Raw genomic sequence first — 24,166 nt, 5'->3', positions numbered from 1 at the left:
ATATATCACTGGTAGATCTACTCTCCTCTCCATTACTGCTGGAAGCATTCCATGCACTCTTTCAGGAATTCCTAAGTCTTACAAATCATGCTTGGAATATCTGAAAAACAAAATAATTGTTTTTTAAAAAAGCAAGGGAGGGACGCCTGGGTGGTTCAGTTGATTGGGTCAGGGTTAGGGTTAAGTCCCGCATTGGGCTCCTTGCTGAGCAGGGAGCCTGCTTCTCTCTCTGCCTACCACTCCCCCTGCTCATGCTCTCTCTCTCTCTGACAAATAAGTAAATAAAATCTTTTAAAAAAATAAAAAAGCAAGGGAGCAGGAATCTTTTTGTAGACTGACCTACAAAAGGTAGCCCAAGGGGCTGCCTTTAGAACAACAGCAGATTGGATAATTATAACTATCTATAAGAGAATAAGTTCATGATTTTAAAATTAACTCCTACTTTTATGACATCAAAACATACATTATACTAGCTTGCTTTATCCAATGAAAATACCAAATATTTAAAATTTTGCTAACTTTGCTCCCAATATAAAATCACAAACATCAAATTTTACTTCTTATAGTTTCACAGTGAGAAACTTTGCATTAAATACTTTATACCCATCTATTATTATGCAGTTTGTAACAATATTTTCATATATAGTTTCAGCAAGATTTGAAATTAAAGTTCTTCAGGGGCAACTGGCTGGCTCATTGAGTAGAGCATGTGACTCCTGATCTTACATTTGTGAGTTCAAGCCCCACACTGGGCATAGAGCTAACTTAAAAAAATAAAAGTTCCTCAGGATTGAATAAAAAATTGACTGACATTTGGGGCTCCTGGGTGGCTCAGAGGGTTAAAGCCTCTACCTTTGGCTCAGTTCATGATCTCAGGGTCCCAGGATGGAGCCCTGCACTGGGCCCTCTGCTTAGCAGGGAGCCCGCCCCCTCTCTCTCTGCCTGCCTCTGCCTACTTGTGATCTCTGTCTGTCAAAAAATAAATAAAATCTTTAAAAAAAAAAATTGACTGACATTTGACCAAATCCAGTTAGTTAAAATACAAACCTGAAAGTAAGGTGAATTAGCATGAAATAAACAGTAAGAGAAAAGAACTTAAGCAAATGTAAAAATTTTAATTATTTTATTATAAAAATTTATATAAACCATAAACACAAGTTAAAAATAAAACCAAAACAGAATTAAGCCAGCACACAAAACATCTCAAACAAAAAAGTAGTAATGAGAACCTGACCAGCTTCTTTGGAATTATTTGTCTTTCAGATATCTGATGACTTCCTAGAATTAAAACAGTGATTTCCATCACAGTTAGGCTGTGAAATATTAAATATTATTTCTAAAAGACAAATAAGATTCTCAAACTCAAGGATTAACAAATATTGGCCAAGTGATCACCAAAGCCTAGGTGTATTTAACAAAATTATAAATCCAAAGTACAAAATGTACCTGAAATCATCTAGCCAAACACCAAATTACTTAAACGAGACTCAGCTTCTGAGATGGCATAAAGGAAAAATTAAAATCTTATTTACATACAAAATTGTCTACACAAATGGGTTTTTGTCAATTTACGTTTGTTTGTTTTTATCAATATACGTTTAAAAACAAACCAAACCAGCCACCATTCCTGAAAATCCTTTTTACATTGCGCTGGAATTTGAAGACTTCTAATAACTTCAAGGTTCCATAGAAAAATAAGTTTTTTCTTGTTGAAATTACAAATAATTTTTCTTTTGAACCTATCACACTTATTTTAGAGAACAGTTCTCCAACATTAATGCTTCCTTTTTTTCCTCATTACAAAAGGAAAGAGTTCCATCTGGGGGACAATACTGAGCCATAAAGGATCCATTCTCCACCAGGCCCCCCCTCTGGACCCAGACAGCGGCTCTCACGCAGAAGCTCTTCACACAACTATCTCTGAAGGGAAGGTCACTGCCAGAGTACCACACCCCCTTCTCCACATTCACTTAAGATCAGACTTTGTATTTACTCAGCGACAGTTATTACATGGATGACTATGTCCAGACACACAGTGATGTCAGGCAAAAGCAAATCTGCTAGTTTCTGGAGATAAATCTTAACTTAGAAAATAAGGATTTTATTTACATGACTACCACCAAGTCAGCTGTTGATTCAAGGAAGACGGTGTATCTTGATTAATGCCATTAGTGTACGATCGCTAAAACTTTGCTCAAGTTTCACTGGTTGTGCATTTCACAGGCAGAACCCAGACTAGGTAACAGTCTAAAGCCTGCAATCAGGCCAGGCTGACAGACAAATGATCACCCCATTAAAAAAAAAAAAAATCACTAATTTGTGCTTTCTTCTCCCTCTGTGGACAAAAACCCATCAGAAAAGATTTCATAGAATGACTCCCTCAAATAAAGCAGGCCCCCCAAAAGCACAGCATGAGGATAATGGTCTAGAAATCTTTCCTATTAAGAAACTTCATTCAAAATTATCCCATACTACGCTGTGTTTTTTTCAGGGCTTCCTAACATGGCTTCCACCATACAATTTTCTCTTAATAAGCTCTAAGAGATTAGCTGGGGGCGTGGGGAATCTTCTGATCACACGGACACTTTCAGTTTCTTTTTCTTGGCCTTCAGCACAGGAGGCAGAGAAATCTTAAAGGCTGTCCTGTAACAACACAGAGAGGAAGACCCTCTTCAGGGGTCTGAATCCCCCCTCCGCCCCGCCCCCCCGTGGGCCAGACACACCAGCCCAGGAATACTTACTCGCATGTCGTGCAGATAGGACTGAAATTGCAGAATACTGTAAATTTGAAACACAAAACAAACAGGATGTTGGGAAAAAAAACAAACAAACGCACAGCTGACTTATTTTCTGCACCCCTCCCCAAACACAGAAAAACTAAGTACTTGAACTTACTTGACAAGCACACAGAACAGACATAGCCAATTTCAATGAGATTTCGATGACAGAAGCAAGCTGCCCGGTAGTCCACATGGACTGGAGGAGGGAGGATTAACTGAGATCTTTGATCTTGATCAGGAAGAAAAACCCACTGTTAACAAAAAAAAAAAAAAAAAAAAAAAAGAGGCAAAGAAATGTTATTGAAAACATGAGGGAATATAACCGGAAGTTAGAATACGAGTATCAGATATTAACCAATGAACACTAAAGAGAATAATAAATTGGGATTTTCCTTAAAAGTCTACCAAGAGGGGCACCTGGGTGACTCAGTGGGTTAAAGCCTCTGCCTTTGGCTCAGGTCATGATCCCAGGATCCTGGGATCAAGCCCCGCATCGGGCTCTCTGCTCAGCGGAGAGCCTGCTTCCCTTCCTCTCTCTCTGCCTACTTGTGATCTCTGTCTGTCAAATAAATAAATAAAATCCTTAAAAAAAAAAAAAAAAGTCTACCAAGAAATGCTTCTTTATTCTGTCGGCAGGTACAGAGCACCTCCCCAAAGCAGCCACTATTGTCTGCATACAGCTGCCTTCGCAGATGACCCGAGGTGTCCCCTTCTAGCTTCAAAACCCCTGGGCCACCCGTCTACTCCTTCTCCCACTTACTAGCATCACCATCGTTCTCCTTCATTCCCCAGGAGACAGGGGCTCACCCAGACGCAAGGTGTTAGGGCCCTGCTGACGGTCCCTTACCAGTAGATACTGCAGAAGGGAAGGCATCTGAGGCACCTTCAGGTACAGTCCCCCCGTGATGTCACAAGCCTGCAAGACATCCAAAGGGCTCTCTGCCAAACTGGCACTCGCTTAGCTTTTCCAGATGGATGTCAATCTCAAGCCATTCTTCGGGTCTCCGGAGGAAAGGGGATATGACGGAGCCCATCAAAAGGGCATGCTTTCCCAAAGGTATGTGAGGACCAGAAACTTCCCGCTACCTCTCAAGGTGTTCAGCTACTTTTCCCACAGGCCCACACGCTTTCCCCCTTTGAAGACCTTAGTGGAGGACAGTACATGTCCTTGGTCCTGTGTTTTCTACTGACGAAATTTTTATTCTAGCCACGTTTACTCATTTTCATTCTATTTTTAACAACAGCTTTGAGATCACCCTGAGGCCATAAAATTCACCCTTTAAAGTGTGTGCTTCACTACTTTTCACTGTCTTCAGAGCTGTGCTGCCACCACAGTCCAGTTCCAGAACATTTCCTCACCCCAAAAGGAAGCCGCACACCTATTAGCAGTTACTCTCAACCTCCTACTCCGAGGCTACCAGCGACCTACTTTCTATCTCTCTGGATTTGCCTATTCTGGACATTTCGTACAAATGGACTCATACAATTTTCCCTCAGCATCATGTTTCCAAGATTTATCCACATTGTGGCAAAATCAGTACTTCATTCCTTTTTATGGCCAAACAGTATTCTATCTTATGGTTACACCACGATTTGTGTAAGTCCATTCATCGACTGATGGACACTTCGGTGCAAGTGGAGGGAAGATGGTGAGTCAATCAGTCGAGTAAATGCAGAAATACTGTCACAGGCTATGATCACGTGCATAAAGAAAAATGAAGTTGGGTAAAGGGACGTGGAGTGACCCTAGATGCTCAGGGAAGGCTTCTCTGAGAAGAGAAGCAGAAGCAGAGACGCAAACAAGGGCAGGGAGTAGACCATACAAAATACCTACAGAGAAGCCTTACAAGCAGAGGGAACAGCTTGATGCAGACACCCTCAGCGGCGGTGGGCCTGTAGTTTTAAAGCAATAGTGAAGAGCCCAGTGTGGCCAGAGTACAGAGATTCCATGGGAAAAGGAGATACCCAGAAACTGTATCGTGGAGGGAGTACAGACAGCCATGGCAGAACTCTGGGATTCAGTCTGTGTGTGAGGGGATGCCATGGGAGGGTTTTAAGCAGGTGAGTGACAAGATCTGATTTCCATTTTGAAAGCTTCGTTCTGCCTGCCTTGTTGAGAATGGACATTGGTGTGAGGGGTAAGCGTAGAAACAGACCAGTTAACAGATACTACAATCTTCCACTTGAGTGGTAGCAAGGAAGGAGAAGACATGGTGGGATTCAGGGGTGATTCCAAAGATCAAATCAAAAGGATTTGCTAATGGGATGGAAAGGAGAGGAAGAGAAGAAACACGGCAGAGTCAGGATTTTGGCTTGGGGGCTGGTGAACTGAGCTGCCATTGCTGAGATGGGGAGGCCCCCGGGAGGCAGCGTGGCAAAAACCAGGAGTTCTGTTTCCGACATGTTCAAGTTGAGACGCTGCTGGATGTCCAAGAGGAGCTGCTGCCTGAGCAGCTGACTAAGCAAGTCTGGAACGCAGAGAGCCTGCATCTGGCCCAGACATGGCAACTGAGGGTCGGGCAGGCAGAGCTGGCATTTAAACTCAGGGCACAGGAAAGATCTTCTAGATGTTAGCAGACGCTGTGTAGAGTGAAATGTGCAGTTAAAAAATGGATTCAACCTTTTCAATTTTTTAATTCTGAAATATAATCATATGTGTAAGAGCGTATACACATAACATATAAGTATGGTTCAAGTAGGTTTAAATAAAATGAACACCATGTGTCTACCATCAAGCTTAAGAAATAGGACAATTTGGAACCTCGGACGCTAGAATACTTTCTAATCATATCTCCCCTTCCCATTCTGTGTCCTCGGCAGTACCCTAAACTCAGCATTTTCCAGTTTTGTGCTTTTAACTGATCTTTTAGCAAAGAATATTTCTTGTGGTCGAAAAAACATTTGTCAAAAGTTCGGCAATTTCTTCAGTCTTATTTGTTTTTTTTTCCCCTATTTAGTTAAGTTAAATTTCCGTCTCATACATTTGACTGAAAAGCAACATCTAACAGTGCTGTCCGACAGAAATATAATGTGGGCAATATGGGAAACTTAAAATTTTCTATCTGCACAAAAAAAGGGGAAAAAGATATAAAATTAATTTTAATAACATTTTATTTAACTCTGTATATCCAAAGTATTATCATCTTAACAGGTAATCCTATAAAAGTCTTTATTTTCCATTTTGTTCTTCATACTAAGTCTTTGAAATTCAGTGTGTATTTTACACTTAACAGCACATCTCAATCCAGACAAGACTCATTGCAAGAGCTCAACAACCGATACAACTATCACATAGGACAGCACAGATCTGCAGTACGACCCCATCTTTATAAAATTCTCTGCTTATGGGGCCCCTGGGTGACTCAGTGGATTCAAGCCTCTGCCTTCAGCTCGGGGCATGGTCCCAGGGTCTTGGGATCGAGCCCCGTATCGGACTCTCTGCTCAGCGGGGAGTCTGCTTCCCTTCCTCTCTCTCTGCCTGCCTCTCTGTCTATTTGTGATCACTGTCAAATGAACAAATAAAATCTTAAAAAAAAAAAAAAATTCTCTGCTTAGCGATCCATGCTTCCATCTATACCATACAGAGAGATGTGTCATGCTGTTATTAGCAACGGTAACTCTATAAGAGGATAGGATTTGAAGGTTGTTTTTTTTTTTTGCACCCATTTAAAAAATAATTTCCTATATTGCCTGAATTCATTTCAATATGTGACTCACTTTTACAGAATCAATCATTACATAAAATGTAAATAAAAATGTTGAAGGATCCCAAGAGCTGTACACCTGAAACTAATGTGACACTGTGTGTCGAGTGTACTTCACTAAAAAAATAAAATAAGGACCAGAGAGATGTTAGTGCTCTAACTGAGAGCATCTCACAGCCTAATTCCGAAAACTGTGCGGAGGCTGGTGACAGGCATTTGACAACTAAGAGAACACACCAGGCTCCCCTGACCACCAATACCACACTTCCACGGAACACGTACCTGTTGGAGGAGTCCTGAATCCGAGTCTAAAACACAGGCATCGATCAAAATATTCTGAAATGAACATTCCAGAAACATTATAAAATAATAAAAATATAGAATAATAAAAATAAAAATAAAAATTACACTGGGAACCTACGAAGTGCTAGACTTTTTTTTAGACTATTCTTAGAACAGTGGAATAACTCTGCAAGGCAGGTATTTGATCTGTATTTTGCAGCTGAAACACCTAGGTCTCGGCCAGGCTGTGGTCACAGAGCTTGGGGGGCGGGGAGAGCAGTGCTGTCACCCCAATCTTCCTGTCCCCAAAGCCCATGGTCTTTGCAAAGTAAAACTATCAAATCTTGGTAAGACCTCCCTAAAGCAAAGAGAGGAACAGAGGCAAGGTACGCAGCCAACTGTAAATCTGGGATTCTTAGCCTGAGGTCCAAGGATGGGCTAAACAGGGTTACACGAATATCATGAAACTATATGCAAAACTGTGTTTCAGTGTACTTTTTTCTGGGGACCCATAACATTCATGGGATCTAGGACCCAAAACGGAGTAATGACTAGTACAATATATGAATTCCATATTCTTTTATCCACTGATAAGGCCATTTAGTCAAAATATTTGTGTAGGTCATTCAAAAAACAAAACTCATTATGAAATAAATATTTTCTAAAAAGAATGCTCCCAAGGGACAGGGGGAAGAAGAGAGAGGCGACCCAAGAAACAGACTCTTAACTACAGAGAACACACTGATGGTCACCAGAGGAGGGGGAGGTGGAGGACACAGGTGGTGGGGATTAAGGAGTGCACCTGTCACAAGGAGCACCGGGTGACGATGGGGAGTGCTGAATCACAGTGTGGCACACGTGACACTAACAGAACACTGTGTGTTAACTATGCTGGAATTTAAATCAAAACTAAAAAAAAAAAAAAAAAAAATAGATGCTCCCCATTCACCTGCTTCTGTGCTGCGAAGATGACATTCATGAAGTTCATATACTGTAGCGCGCTGTCTTCTGCAGCCTTAATCACCTAAAAATCACATCCGCGTGAATACCTTGCGGGCATATCCGACTTCTCACTGCGAACACAACCAATGCAGCTTGTCTAATCTGCCTGCCTAGTCACCATGGTTAAATAAATAGGTGCATAGGTGCAGTGTAAAATGACCTACCCTCCAAGAGATAGACAGTCCCTGGTTAACAGTTCCACACAGCACCTACATGGGCACATGCATGCCCCCCCACCCCACCCCCATACACACAGAGGCAGCATGTGCACGTGGCCTGGGATGATTACCTAGTGCTCTGCAAACTGCTTTTAATTTTTTTTTTTTTTAAATAAACTCTGTACCCAACACGGGGCTCGAACTCACAACCCTGAGATCAAGAGTCACATGCTCTACCCACTGAGCCAGCCAGACAGCCCTGCAATCTGCATCTTGGTGCCACAGGGGGTAGGGGCGGGGGTGGGGGGTGAATCTTGTATCAGTGAATTTGGATGTACGTCATCCTTTGTTCTAACTTCATAGACTCCGCTGCTGAACCAGTTCTCTATAGAGGACACTGAAGCAGCTTCCAGTCCTGTTTTAGACAATGCTCTGGGGAACACTCTCGTATATGCTGTACACAACTCTCTGAATAGCTCCTAAAATAATCAGGGGGGTTGCTAAAATATACACACCTTTCATCCTGCTACAGGCTACCAAACACGACTCAAAAAAATGTTGTACCGATTTACCCTCCCACTGGCAATGCAAGAGAAAAACCCACCCCCAAGCCTGCCACCGACGCGGGGAAGTGCCCATTTGGGCTGAGCAAGAAGCAGACAATGCAAAGCCTGTTACCGGATGCTTCTAGTTCTTTGCTCACTGGTAAGGCTCCATGTATTTTCAAATGCTAACTGGCCACTTGCATTTCTTCTATTGCAGGCTGCTTGTTTTCTACATATTTCAAAGTAAACCTTAACTTTTAAAGTTTAATTGATAAGGTCGGGGTGCCTGGATGGCTCAGTCAAGTGTCAGACTCTTGGTCTCAGCTCAGGTCTTGATTTCAGGGTCATGAGTTAAAGCCCTGAGTTGGGCTCCAGGCCCAGTGTGAAGCCCACTGAAAAAAATAAATGAAGAAGATAAAAAACATTTTAGAACTATTATGTTAATCCTCTGTCAGGTAGCGATGCTGAAAACACTTTTCCTAATAGCTTTTCTTTCATCCTTGTTTTAGGGGGTTGACTTTCTTGAGGTCTTAAGCTTCACATCACGCTCAGCAAGGTCCTTCCCAACCTGCGATTATAAACAGGTACTTTCTGGGCGCCTGGGTGGCTCAGTGGGTTAAGCTGCTGCCTTCAGCTCGGGTCATGATCTCAGAGTCCTGGGATCGAGTCCCACATTGGGCTCTCTGCTCAGCGGAGAGCCTGCTTCCCTTCCTCTCTCTCTGCCTGCCTCTCTTGTGATTTCTCTCTGTCAAATAAATAAATAAATCTTAAAAAAAAAAAAAAAAAAGACTTTTAAAAAAAAAAAAAAATTAAATAAAATAAACAGGTACTTTCTTCCAGCGCTTTTATGATTTGAACTTACATGTCTGACCTTTACTAGAATTATTTAGGTGTGAGCAATGAGATTTAATTTTGTTTTCCCCCAAATGGTCAACCAGTTGGCCCAGCCCCTTTAACTGAATAATTCACTTTCTTCCCACTAACTTAAGTGCTTCCTTTCTACAAGCCAAACTCCTCTGTGGACCTGATTCTATTTCTGGAGCCTCGCCTTTCCCATTTACTCGGGCTACTACTGCACCAGAAGCACTGTTCCTGCAGCTCTGCAATGTGTTTTAAGGTCTAACAGCAAGTTCCTGCTTATTATTCTCTTTCAGAAAGCACCTGGCTATTCTTGATTTTTTCTCCCAGATAAACTGATTTTTTTAAAGATTTTAAGTAATCTCCACACCCAACATGAGATCAAGACTCTACCGAGTGAGCCAGCCCGGCGCCCCTTACTGTTGGATTTCTTAAAGCACTTGGCGAGGAGTCGGCTTCAGATTCCCTCTTCCTCTGCACCCCCCGACCCGTGACATGCACTCTCTAAATAAAATCTTTTAAAAAAAATTCTGAGATTGTATTGAATTTATAGTTTAACTTTGGAAAAACCGATATCCAAGAATAAAATACGACTCTCCATTCCTTCAATTCTCTTATGTCTCTCAGAATTTCAGTTTTTCATCGAAATCAATTTTACACATTGCTTGTTAATTTATTTTGGATATTCATATTTATTATAAATGGGTCTTACGTTTTATGCTTTTATGCCATTATGCTTTCTAATTCAATATAGGTGGTGTATAAATATAGTGCTGATTTTTTTAATCTTACCAAAATCCTTGATTTCATTTCCTGATTATCTATAAAGAAATAAAGAAAGATTACAATTTAAGTGAATCTTAGTAAACATAAGGTTTTATAACCAACATTTTTAAAGAGTCCACCAAAATTATAGCAGTAAAATACGGATTCCACATCTCACAAAAAACCATACTCTTACCTTTCACCTCCTTGTTCATTCTATGAATGTCTAATTTTTTTTAGCATTAAGGAATTTTAAAATATTATTTAATTTCAAAAATATTTACAGTGAACAGAAAATAACCTCAAATTTTAAATAAATCCATCCACCTAGCTGAAAAAAGAAATGCTCTATTTCCCATGATAAACACACAAGACTACTTGGGTGTTTCCACTTACCAACTGCAATCAACTGAGCTTTGTAACCAAAACCTGATCTCTGTCCCAGAAAATTAAAATCACCATGATTTACCCTGCGATCACCTACCACATCCTAGAATACTGTGATGACCAGTAAGTCCACAAGCCAGATAACAAACATCAGGCTCTTTGCTCAGCAAGGAGCCTGCTTCTCCCTGTCTGTCTCTCTCTCTCTGCTCTCTCCCAAGTAAATAAACCTTTTTTTTTTTTTCTTTAAAGACTGGGAGAACATCACACCAACAGACAACATCAACATGCTAGGGACAGTGTTGCTAACTCTATGTTAAGTGCAAATAAGCTATGGGCCTTGGGAGAAACCACTCATTTATTAACCCTCAGGAGCAGTGAACAACTTTTGTAAATACTGAACACACGCTCCTAACTTAAGGAAGGTAGAAAAGACACACACACCCTCCCCAATTTGTCAAAGCAAGTTACAAGCATCCTGAAGAATGTTTTGTGAGCAGGACATACTAGAGAAAACAGTTTACTTTCTTTTACATTTCAAGTTTTTACAGCTTATCTTAAAAATATTCCAAAGCCAAGATAAATTGTTTTTTGATTACCCACTTTAGAATACTCATGCCTTTCCTTAATATGGACACCCAAGGTTCTAAAAATTATCACAAGTTAAGATATTCGGAAGACACCTTCTAAATGACTCGAACACCAAGGATACAGCAAAGAGCTTTGGCGAGGGATCCTGCCAGCAGAGTTTCTGTATGTTGACCCTTTATGTCACCTGCAAATAATTTAAAAAAAGAAAATTAAAGAGAACGCTTAGGTTTTCTTGAACTAAAACCATTTTCAAACCAAAGCATTCTTCTTTGAGAATAAAATCAGCTGATACTTAAAAACAGACAGCAATCCGTTCTCAGTAATGCTTAAATAAGCAATTTTCAACACTGTCTCAATTTAAAATATCTTGTGGTCAGGGGCTGAGGGAGTACAAAGTTTCAGTTTGGGATAATCTGCGAATGGACAGCTGTGATGTTTATACACAGTGTGAATGTACTTATTGCCACTGCACTGCACATTTTAAAATGACTGAATGGTTGGGACGCCTGGGTGGCTCAGTTGGTTAAGCGGCTGCCTTCGGCTCAGGTCATGATCCCGGTATCCCGGGATCGAATCCCACATCGGGCTCCCTGCTCAGAGTGGAGCCCCCTTCTCTCTCTACCTCTGCCTGCCACTCTGTCTGCCAGTGAGCACGCGCTCGCTCTCTCTCTGACAAATAAATTTTAAAAACCTAAATAAAAAAAATAAAAATAAAATGGCTGAATGGTAAATTTTATGTCAGGTATATTCTCTTTTCAAAAAAGGTTTTATTTTTAAGTAACCTCTGTACCCACTGTGAGGCTCGAACTCACAACCCCGAGATCAAGAGTCACATGTTCCACTGACTGAGCCAGTCAGGTGCGCCCTACGGTATGTATATTCTACCATAGGAAAAAATATCCTGGTGTTTTCTGGAAAGGTTCAGGTTTGTTAACGATCTAAGTGGTGCAAAAGGTCACGTGCAACTGCCTGCTCTGAGACTCTCTGCCCTCCTTCCCACCACCCCTCTGTCTCATGCCCCTCAGAGAGTCGCCCTGCTAGTAGAAAGGGGGCAGCATGTGCCCCCTTGGCTGCGGCAAGCAGAGACAAAGTTGGAAACTTGTTTGAAGCCTTGAGTGAAAAAAGTCAAGTCTCTCAAGAGGGTGGAGAGCTCAGACTAACATCCGAGATGAACCGGGCCTGCAGCAGGTCCAGGAGCAAGCCACCTCCACCCATGGGTGAGGTCAGACTCGGGAAAGGTCTTGAGCACCACACTGAGAAGTTGGACTTTACCCTGGAGGCCCGGGGTTCTCAAAGTGTGATTCTAGAATCAGGTATAAGAGCATCACCTGGAAACTTAGCAGAAACACAGATTCTTGGGACCACTCTAGACCTGCGGAATCAGAAACTGCAGGGTAGGATCCAGCATTTTGTTTTAACAAGCCCTCCAGGGAATTCTTACCAGCTTTACTGGGTGTAATTGACAAATCATAAAATTCACTCCTTTTAAGTAAACACTTCAATGTGGTTTTTTTTTTGTTTGTTTGTTTGTTTGTTTTTTTAAGCAAATTTAGAGAGCTGTAAATGATTACTACAACCCAGTTTTAAAGCATTTCCTTTACCCCAAAAGATCACTTGGGTCCATTCCAGTCACTCCTCCCCCGCCCTCAGAAACCACTAACCTACTTTCTGTCTGTCTCTCTGACACCAGCTACAGGTTAAGAACCACAGGCTACAGACAACAGGGGACCAGTAGCAGCCTTTAAGCCAGGAAACAGCAGCTCTGGCTTTTAGGAGGATTAACTGTAGAAGACCTGAAGGGGCACAGACAGTAGCCAGCAGGCCGAAGCTGTTAGAATGACCCAGAGCAGCAGCTCTCCACCTGGGCACCTGTGCCCAACAGGAGATATGCGCCGATGTCTGAGATATATTTGGAGGCCACAACGGAGGGATGTTATGACACCTACTGGGTCTAGGCCAGGGATGCTGCTAAGTGTCCTCCAAAGCACCACACAGTGGCCACAACAAAGAATGATCCAGCCCAAATTTCCAACGGGGCTGGGCCTGAGCTAGATGCGATAAAAGGGGGCAGATTTTGATGGTACTAGCTAAAAGGGTATCACAGCTGCTTAGATGTTGAATGTGAGCAGAGAGGGGGCTCAAAAATGAAAGCGTTGAATTTGAAAAAGTAGGTGGATGGGCGTGGCAGAAACTGGGAGCGGAGATGGTGGTGTAGCTGGGAGGGAAAGGTAAGGAAACTGGTCTGGGGCGAGTCAACCACACTGTGCGACACCCACATGGAGACGTTTGCTGAAAGAAAGGCTGGATTCGAGATCATAAAGACTGGGAAGTCTTCGCAGAGAATTGATAACTAAAGACAAGAGTGGATGGAAACATACAGAGGAAGAAAAAATAAGAAAATAATGTGCAGAATTAACAAACCTATTTTTTAAGGGACAAGATGAAGGAAAAAATAAAAAATGGAAGAATGGTCCAAAAAGAGAGGAAAAACAAGTCAAAAGAATATCCTTAAAGGGTAAGAGTAGGTTTCAAGAAGTAGAGGCTGGCGGACAGTGTGAGATGCTGGCAAGGTCACACAAACAAGGCACAGGCTTTGAGGAAAAGGATTTTACAAAAGAAAAGAGAGAGAACACAAGTAAATACTCCCAAGAAACCCAACTCTCCGGACTTAAAGCCTCAAGGACCTCCACGTTCAACTGCAACTGTAAGATAACGATAACAGAGAAAGCCATTACTCTTGGTCATGAGATCCTTAATCTCTTCGGCAATAACTTCATTTGCTGCTGTGAATAACTCATACTTCCCGTCCTTGCTCCCTGACGGGCTGAACTCAGAAGAAGGGTTGCCGGGGTCCCCAAAAAAGTCTCCAAGTCTGCCATTCTTTCCAGGATACAAGAATCGACTGAAACAGTGGGGAAAAAAACACCAGGTTATACCAGGACTCTGTCCTCACTCAACATCCAGATGAAATTCAGTAAACAACCAACCACAGCAATTCTGACTCACAAGATTCTGTAATAAGTTTCATTTTTAACAAGTGTATAAAACAGGCAAGCTGGCAAACATGAGGTCCACCCCCAGAGACTGTTTTAATGATCCCACTGTTTGCTCACAAATGAGAGGAAATAAGGCATGTGTGCTGGGTCTCAGCCTCTTGAAATGCTTCGGGGTGATTCTCATTCTACTTTCTCAGATGCCAACTGGGAAGGAAGTCATAACCAAATTCTCATTTATGACTGGTTTATTATTTGAGGTACATCCCTAAAAGATTCTCCTAGTGCTCCCTGATTTTTATAGTAATCCTGTAAAAACCCGTATTTGATTCTTCTAAACACTGGAGAACTTTGCTTCTCATAGTTTTTCTTTTGATATCTTAATCAAATCAGAATCATTGTTTTCATTCAACTCTGAGAAAACTGCATGGTGATCATGGGAGCGGGAGCACTTAGTGGGTGGCCCACAGGTTCCTTCAACACACCAAAGAGAACAGCCCTAAGAAATAAGAAATTTGAGAACTATCCACCGACCTTATATGAAATACGCGGGTACACAAGAGTCACTTCTACCAGGATGTGACATTTAATCAAGACATAGAAGAGCCGTGTCTTACATGGGAAGTATGATTCTATGTCAGTGCATACATGAAAAGGAAATGCAGTGAAAATATGTAGCCTATACCTGGTCCCTTTTGAGCTGCACTCCTATGCACCCGCCCTTAAGAGACTCTACCCCATACTGCAGCGGGTGTTTACACCCGTCTTAGAAAAGGTCACTGCTTCCGTGGCTGAGCACCAGATGGAGTAGTTGGCTTGGGTTTAAACCCAATTAACAAGAAAAACCCTGATCCGTAAACACCAGAATCACACGGAGGGCAGTGAAACATTACACCCTGAGAAGCACGCAGAGCCCACAACTCGAGGAAAGAAAGCAGAATCACACCTCCCGTTTCGCCTGCCCCCACCCGGGGCAGACTCACGCAAAGAACAGTAATAGGAGCTGCCCCCTTGCTGGATAATTCTCCCTGGTATTTGCCTAGAAAGGATGGGTGAACCCCCGTAAGTTAAATGGGCCCATGATGCAAGTCTATTAGATACCAGCTAATGAGTCTTCCAATGTCCATTTCTGTCAAAATCTACGTATAGTGATTCCTCAGGCTGCTAGTCTTGTTCAATGCTATATTTAAAAAAAATTCTGCAACACAGAAAAGGAAGAGTAGTACATGCTGACTGGCACAAAAACCTCACAAATGTTAAACACCAGATAGGTAGAGGAATCACTATGGTCGTACCTTTCTTGAATGTGACTCGCTATCACAGCAAGTTTGTTGGAACGATTCATGAATAAATGAGAATTTCCCAGCACCATCACAGCATCTATGCATTTTGATAGAGTAAACTGTTGAAAAACAGAAAACATTAGAAAAGGTAAAGTAGCTATCCAAATAACTAGGTTGGGTCTTTTTTTTTTTTTTTTTTTTTTTTTTAAAGATTTTTTATTTATTTATTTGACAGAGAGAGATCACAAGTAGATAGAGAGGCAGGCAGAGAGAGAGAGAGGGAAGCAGGCTCCCCGCTGAGCAGAGAGCCCGATGCGGGACTCGATCCCAGGACCCTGAGATCATGACCTGAGCCGAAGGCAGCGGCTTAACCCACTGAGCCACCCAGGCGCCCCCACTAGGTTGGGTCTTGATAAAGATTTCATTTAGGGCGCCTGGGTGGCTCAGTGGGTTAAGCCGCTGTCTTTGGCTCAGGTCATGATCTCAGGGTCCTGGGATCGAGTCCCGCATCGGGCTCTCCACTCAGCGGGGAGCCTGCTTCCCTCTCCCTCTCTCTGCCTGCCTCTCTGCCTACTTGTGATCTATCTCTGTCAAATAAATAAATAAAATCTTTTTTAAAAAAAGATTTCATTTAAATTTTATTCACTGCTAAAAATATGCTGAGGCGCTCCCTTCTCCAAAGCCATAAGCAAAACACCTGAAAACTAATTTTCTACTTTCCCTTATGTGAGATGATTTCTACATCAGTGCATTATTCCACAAGTATTTTCAGCAAACATTTAAGAAAAGCAAACACGTCACATATTCTGTGATAAAATTACTAACAAACCTAGTATGTACGAAGTAGATGATTAACACATACTGATTAAACTGATGATTTGTGTAAGTTTTCAATTCATTCACTAAGTATGTTAAGCTCCTATTATGTGTCAGGCAAAGATCCCTTCTTTTGTGGAGCTTACATTCTGACAAGTACTAATACTATTAAAAGATATAGGTGGCTATACTGTAACAACATGGACAAATCTCAAAATAATTATGCTAAGTAAGGAAACCAGACCAAAAGTAATCCCACTATGTACTGTTTGATTCCATTTATATAAAATTATATATATATATATATATATATATTTCAATTATATAAAATTCCTGAAAATGCAAACTAATCTAAAATAACAAAACAGATCAGTGGTTGCCTGGGGGTGGTGACAAGCAAAGAGAAGGGAGTAGGATAAATTATAAAGAAACATGAAGAAACTTCTGGGGGTGAAAGATTTATAAGTTCATAATTTTGAATATGGTGATAACTTCACGAATGTACACATATACGAAAACATATCAAACCAAATACTTCAAATATGTGCTGAGCACTGCATGTCAATTTTCTCTTGATAAAGCTAATTTTATTTTATTGTAAGATTTTATTTATTTATTTGACAGAGATCACAAGTAGGCAGAGAGGCAGGCAGAGAGAGAGGAGGAAGCAGGCTCCCCACGGAGCAGAGAGCCCGATGCGGGGCTCGATCCCAGGACCCTGAGACCATGACCCCAGCCGAAGGCAGAGGCCTTAACCCACTGAGTCACCCAGGCGCCCCTCTTGATAAAGCTAATTTTAATTTTGACTTTTCTTTTGTATTTTTTTTAAAGATTTTATTTATTTATTTGACGGAAAGTGATCACTAGTAGGCACAGAGGCAGGCAGAGAGAGAGGAAGGGAAGCAGGTTACCTGCTGAGCAGAGAGCCTGATGCGGGGCTCGATCCCGGGACCCCAAGATCATGACCTGAGCTGATGGCAGAGGCTTAACCCACTGAGCCACCCAGGCGCCCCTGTATTTTTTTTTAAGTAGGATCTACACCTAATGTGTGGCTTGTACTCACGATCCCAAGATCAATAGTTGCATGCTCTACCGACTAAGCTGGCCAGGCACCCCTTGATTTTAAGAAAGACACCATCAAGAAATTGAAGAGACAAACCACAAAGTCATAGACCAGGAGAAAATATTTGTAAATCATATATTTGAAAAAAGGTTTGTATCCAGAATATATAAAGAGTTCTTACAACTCAGTAATAAGAAAACAAACAACACAATTTTAAGTTGGGTATAAGAACTGAATATGCACTTCAACTAAGAAAATACAAGGACAGCTTATAACCATGTATTACATACATTATATAAATAGATGTATATAATCTATATCTATAATGTCCTTAAAGAAATGCAAATTAAAACCACAATGAGATGCCACTACCTACTTACTAGAATGACTCCAACAAAACAGACAGGGGTTGGCAAGGAAGTGAAGGTGCTGGAACTCTCACACACTGCTCAAGGGAATGGAAGATGGTGGCCCCACTTGTTAAGTCTGGCAGCATCTTCGAGTTAAATCTAAACCTACCATGTGACCGGGCAATTCAACTCACTGGCATCTACTCGAGAGAAACGCAAACATATGTCCACACAAAGACTTGTTTGAGAATAATCAGCAGAAACAATCCAGATGTCCATGAATAGGTAAGAAGTACATCCATACAATAAAATACTACTCAGTAATAAAGAGGAACCACCAATACACGCCACAACATTGATAAACCTCAAAAATATTACACTAAGTGGAAAAAAAAACATCAAAATACTACCTATAACCAAAACTTGTCCAATATGAAAAATATCATTCAAATAGTTTAGTGACTATTAAAAAAATTAATTCATAGTTTCAAACTTCCCCAAAATGCAAACTCCAGGCTCAGATGACTTCACTGGAGAACTGTATCACCCAAGCATCTCTGTACAGGCCTTTTCTGATAAAAAGTGTAAAACATGGGGCCCCTGGGTGGCGTAATAGGTTAAGCGTCTGCCTTCGGCTCAAGTCATGATCTCAGGGTCCCCTGCTCAGCGGGAAGCCTGCTTCTCCCTCTCCCTCTGCCTCTCCGTGGACTGTACTCTCTCTCTCTCCCTCTCTTGCTCTGTCAAATAAATAAATAAAATCTTTAAAAAAATATATATATATATATATAAAATGCTAGGGTGCTGGGTGGCTCAGTAGGTTAAGCATCTGCCTTCAGCTGGGGTCATGATCCCAGGGTCCTGGGATAGAGTCCTACTTCGGACTCCTTGCTCAGCAGGGAGCCTGCTTCTCCTTCTTCTTCCTGCTGCTCCCCCTGCTTGTGCTCTCTCCCCCTCTCTCTGTGTCAAATAAATAAGTAAAATCTATTTTTAAAAATATTTTTTAAATACATAAAACACTAATGAAAGAAATCAAGATAAAAAAAAAAAAAAAAAACGAAAGAAATCAAGATCTAAGTAAATAGAGAGATGTACTCTATCTGTAGACTGGAAGACCTAACATAATTAAGACCTAGCAGGACTATGTAGAGTATATCCTCAAACTGATAAACAGGTTTAACATAATTCCTATCAAGATTCCAACAAGAAGGGCGCCTGGGTGACTCAGTCCTTAAGCATCTGCCTTCGGCTCAGGTCATAATCACAGGGTCCTGGGATCAAGCCCCGCATTGGGCTCCCTGCTCAGTGGGGAGCCTGCTTCTCCCTCTCCCACTTCCCCTGCTTGTGTTCCCTCTCTCACTGTTTGTCTGTCAAACAAATAAAATCTTAAAAAAAAAAAAAAAAAAAGATTCCAACGAGATCTTTCATAGACATAGACAAGCTCATTCTAAAATTTATATGGAAAGGCAAAGGAACAAGAATAGCTAAAAAAAAAACAACTTTGAGGAAGAAGAATAATGTGGGACGAAATAGCCTGCTGGAGCCCAAGACTTACTATCTTGCTATCGTAGTCAAGGCTCTGTGGTACTGGTTGATGAAGAGACACACGATGGATCAAGGGAAGAGAAACAGCACCCAGAAATAAACCCACACATCTATACCCAAGTGGCTTTTGACAAGGCTGCAAAAGCCATTCGGTAGAGAAAGAGTAATCTTTCCAAAAATGGTGCCGGAGCAATTAGATTATTCATAGACAAGATAATAAACCTCAATCTAAAGGTCACAGCCTATTAAAAAGTTAAATCAAAATGGGGGCACCTGGGTGGTACAGTCAGATGAGCCGCCGACTCTTGGTCATGATCTCGGGGTCATGAAATCAAGGCCCACGTCAGGTACTGCACTCAGCAGAAAGTCTGCTTAAGACTCTCTCTCTCTCCTTCTGTCCCTATACCTGCATGTGATCTCTCTTTCTCTCTAAAAATAAACAAATAAAATCTTTTTAAAATATTAATTCAAAATAGATTGTGGAATTTTTTAAAGATTTTATTTTTAAGTAATCTCTATACCCAACGTGGGGCTCAAACTCATAACCCTGAGACCAAGAGTCACAGGCTCTACTGACTGAGTCAGCCAGGCATCCCTGGATTGTGGATTTAAACATAAAACTTTTCACAGATGACACTGGCAAAAATCTTTGTGACCCAGACAAGCTTGAGAACTCAAAGCACCAAAAGCACAGGCTGTATTTTTTAAATATCAGGAAACTGGACTTGATCAAAATTAAAAAGACTTCCTGCTCTGTGAAAGATCACCAGAAGAGGATGAAAAGACAAGCTAAAGACTGGGAGAAAATACTGGTATTTTCTCAGCATCTGATATCTGAAAAAGGGCTTATCTCTTGAATACATAAAAGAATCTCAAAACTCAATAGTTAAACATAACCCAACAATCCAACCAAACAATGGATACATGACACGCAAACACATCTCAGGAGGCTTATCTGTATGGCCAATAAGCCTACGAGAAGCTGTGCAACATTGCCAGCTACTGAGGAAATGCCACTGAGATTCACATTAAGAGATCATTACTAAGCTATGAAAACAGTTAGTACAAACACATGTCAGCATCGAATGCTGGTGAGGGGAGGGAGAGAACTGCATCTCTCACACTTTGCTGGTGGGAATGTAAATCCATTCTAGAAAACAGTGTAGCAGTTTCTTATAAAACCAAACACACGATTACCCTACATTCTAGCAGTTGCGATCCTGGACGCTTATCCCACAGAAATGAAAACATCTACCCACACGACAACCTCTGTACAAATTCTCAGGGCAGCTTTTGATGTAACAGCCAACAACTGAAGAAAACAACCCAAATGGAGAGCTTTCCCAGGTGAGCAACGAGACAAACTGTGTTACCTCATGCCATGGAACACCACCCCGCAACAGAAAGGACAAACTTTGCTAAATGGACCGGCCGAAAACGATCAAGGGAGTTCTGTTGAGGGGGGAAAAAAAAATCTCGAAAACACTTTATGACCTATTTACAGAACTAAAGTGCTGGAGAAGAGTAGGAGATCAGTATCCACCGTGGCTCGGGACCAGGGACTGACTACAAAGGGACAGCATCTATAAAGGGAGCACTAGAGAGCTCCTGGGAATGTTGGAACGGTTCTGTTTTGACTGTGGTGGTGGTTTGGTGGTTACACAAATCTATACTCATGATAAGACAGCGCAGAACCACGCGTACACACGAGTGCAGGTGAAACTGCTGTGATCGGAGTACCGCCTCAAGAGTGTACTGATGTCAATTTTCTTGTTTCGTTATTGTCCTCTAGGTACCCGAGATGCTACCACTGGGAGAAGCTGCAGCAAGGGTGCATGGGACCCCTGTTACCATTTTTTTTAAACAATTTCCCAGGAGCCTGTAATTATTTCATAATAAAACATTTCAAAATAACTTTTTTTAAAGGACTACATATTGGGGGCATCTGGGTGGCTCAGTGGGTTAAAGCCTCTGACTTCAGCTCAGGTCATGATCTCAGGGTCCTGGGATCAAGCCCCGCATAGGGCTCTCTGCTCAACAGGGACCCTGCTTCCCTCTCTCTCTCTCTCTCTCTGCCTGCCTCTCTGCCTACTTGTGATCTCTGTCAAATAAATAAAATAAAAATCTTTAAAAAAAAAAATAAAAAAATAAAGGACTACATGTTGCATGGACTATATTAAATGTCCTGAAAAGACACTATAGAGGTGGAAAGCAGATCAGTGGTTGCCTGCAACTAGGGGGTAGAAGCAGTTGACTGAACAGGCATAAGGGAACTTTCTAGGGTGACAGAAATGTTCTAAAATGAAACTGCAGTGATAGTCACGTTTTTTTCTGATTTTCACTAAAAAAGCATTGAATTGTACACTACAATGGATGGATTTCATGATATGTAAAATATGCCTTAATAAAGCTGATTTTTTTGGGACACCTGGGTGGCTCAGTCGGTTAAGCGGCTGCCTTCAGCTCAGGTCATGATCTCAGGGTCCTGGGATTGAGCCCCACATTGGTCTCCCTGCTCCACGGGGAGCCTGCTTCTCCCTGTCCCTCCGCCAGCCACTCCCCCGGCTTGTGCTTGCTCTCTCTCTGTCAAATAGATAAATAAAATCTTTTTTTAAAAAAAGCTGATTTTTTAAAAAGCAATACAAACACATTTGAACCAGAATTTTCCATAGGCCTCCTCAAGCAATCTTACCTGAGATTCCTTTAATGCTTGCTTTCCCCACCAAATCGGGTTGGTATCAACTACGATAACTAGAAGATTCAATTCATCTTCTGAAAATATTAACACAGGATAAACACATTAGCCTCATGAAAGTGTATCCAAGCCAACAATCCCAATTTGTAAAGACCCTCCCCAGGTCTTCCAACAGGTCCTGGTTCCCCACCTGAGGAGAACCCGAATGTCAGCCTCCTCTGCATCAGCCAGGGGCATATGTAATCCCATAATCCAATATATTGGATTATATATTTTACTGCCACCTTCCATCAATTACGACATGGCCACTCTCCTTTTTTTTTCTTTTAACATTTAGCAGTTGCTAAAATCAGGATGGTATCTTATAGCTAAGACTGGCAGCACATCTCTCTTAGTGGTATACTAAACAAAAACGTATCTCATAACCCACATTATCTCAGACAATTAGGCTATACCGCACTCCTATTTTGCAGATGAAAGGAGCTTGCTCGAAGACACATGGCGTGCTAACAAGTAGCAAAACTCCCTGCTGCAAGACAGATCTGCCTGACCGTAAAGACTGTGGCCTTTCAATACCCCACTGTCCACTTCTGACCCTCTTTTAATGACACTTAGTACTCATTATCTCATTTTAGAGTTAGCTGTGTTTCTGATCTCTCTTGCCAGTTCTGCTAAAGCTGGTTCACTAAACTGTGGACTCCTTAAAGAATGAGGATTTTTGCTAATCCTGGGATGAAATAATATGTGCAAATCACACACACAAAAAAGCCTAGCACAGAAAAAGCACTTAATAACTGTGTCTTTCATAGGCCTTCACTCCTCTACCCACAAGCCTACAATCCTTTGGTCTTATTTTCCATGAGGCCCCATCCCACATCTCTCAGGGCTTGCTACTACTCACTCCTTGCTACTACCCAGAGGCCTGGAAAAAGACAGTGTCTCCTCACAGGAGAGATGAGTTTCTATACCCATGCACTGCCTAGTGAATGTCCTTCTTTGGGTCTCTACCCCACAATTTGTAGACATGGGCCATGCCAGGCCTCCCTCTCTCACAGGATGGTGGTATAGATTGAAAAAGATAAGCATAGACAGTTAGACGCCCTATTTCCACTCTTGTTCCCTTTTCTACACAGCAGCCAAAGTGACCTTTTAAAATTATAAATCATGGGGCGCCTGGTGACTCAGTCAGTTAAGTGTCTGCCTTAGACTCAGGTCATGATCCCAGAGTCCTGGGATCAAGCCTGGCATTGGGCTCCCTGCTCAGCGGGGAGCCTGCTTCTCCCTCTGCCTGTGCCCCTCCTCCCTGCTCATGCTCTCTCTGTCAAATAAAATAAAATAAAATTATGAAGTAGACTGTAGAAATTATTTGCTTAAGACCCTACCATGGTTTCATATTACACTTAAAAACAAAGTTCAACCTCTTTATCATGGCCCACAAGAGCCAAGCATCGGCTTACACTTCTGCTCTCGTCACTCTAGCTCACTTCACTCCCACCACCCTGGTCTCTTTTTTCTTCCTTTAAGACATCAGACTCAGGGTGCCTGGGTGGCTCAGTTGGTTAAGCATCTGCCTTTAGTTCAGGTCATGATCTCAAGGTCCTGGGATGGAGCCTGGAGTCAGGGTCCCTCCTCAGCCGGGTGTCTGCTTCTCCCTCTCCCTGGTCCCCCACCCCACTCCTGTGCAAGCACTCTCTCTCAAATAAATATATTCTTTAAAAAAAAAAAAAAAAAAGGCATCAGACTCTATAACTGGTAGTTTAAAGTACGAATGAAGGTCTCTCCACCTTCTTCTACCCTCAAGTCCCCATTTCTGTTTTAGTGTAATGTAGTGGCTCAACTTGCCACATGGCCTTTGCAGAGTCATTCAAGACTCCCCTTCCATACCTGGACTCCTCTAACGTAGCTCCTCCATGATCATCCCCTAATCACACGTACTGCAGCATCCCAGTATAGTGTCTTCACAGCTCTTGTCACCCTCCGAAATTATTCTTATTTGTTTGCCTATTGTCTGCCTCGCCCACTAGACTGACGAAGGCCCCTGACTGCCATGTTCTCTGCTGTATTCCCAGCGCATAAAACAACGCCTGGCACACAGGAAGCCATTCAAAACTATTTCCTGAATAAATGAACGTATTTGCTACTCCTCTAAAGACCAAAAAGACTGCCCAGCCCCCCAGTAACGCTCCAGCCGGGTGGTCCTGCCCAAGCTCAAACCGCCCAGTCCCGGGGTCGGGGTCCCTCCCCGCACACCCCTCACCGTCTGACACCATGGCTGCCAGGATCCCCCAACGTACAGGGAGCCGTCAAGCGCGCCTCCCGCAGCCTGCGCGCCCCAACTTCCGGCGCGGCCGAGTG

The 24,166-nt window shown here is 42.1% G+C and overlaps 1 protein-coding gene across 1 annotated transcript; it reads right to left on the bottom strand.

Annotated features, from left to right (window-relative positions):
* Positions 1 to 1,106: 1,106 nt before the first annotated feature.
* GTF2H3 (general transcription factor IIH subunit 3) lies at positions 1,107 to 24,130 on the bottom strand. The gene is made up of 13 exons (XM_046026020.1): positions 24,069 to 24,130; positions 21,809 to 21,888; positions 15,358 to 15,464; positions 13,805 to 13,971; positions 11,191 to 11,253; positions 10,291 to 10,320; positions 10,122 to 10,150; positions 7,716 to 7,790; positions 6,767 to 6,820; positions 3,628 to 3,696; positions 2,896 to 3,031; positions 2,742 to 2,778; positions 1,107 to 2,643 (listed from the first exon to the last, which is right to left on the bottom strand). Exons 1-13 carry the CDS (start codon positions 24,079 to 24,081, stop codon positions 2,574 to 2,576), a joined length of 930 nt encoding a protein of 309 aa, XP_045881976.1. The 5' UTR covers positions 24,082 to 24,130; the 3' UTR covers positions 1,107 to 2,573.
* Positions 24,131 to 24,166: the final 36 nt, after the last annotated feature.

This window comes from Meles meles, chromosome 12, assembly GCF_922984935.1.
Source record: "Meles meles chromosome 12, mMelMel3.1 paternal haplotype, whole genome shotgun sequence".
In the NCBI taxonomy this organism is placed as follows: domain Eukaryota; kingdom Metazoa; phylum Chordata; class Mammalia; order Carnivora; family Mustelidae; genus Meles; species Meles meles.
The sequence above is the reverse complement of the archived record's forward strand: the minus strand, read 5'-3'. Positions and strand labels throughout refer to the sequence as shown.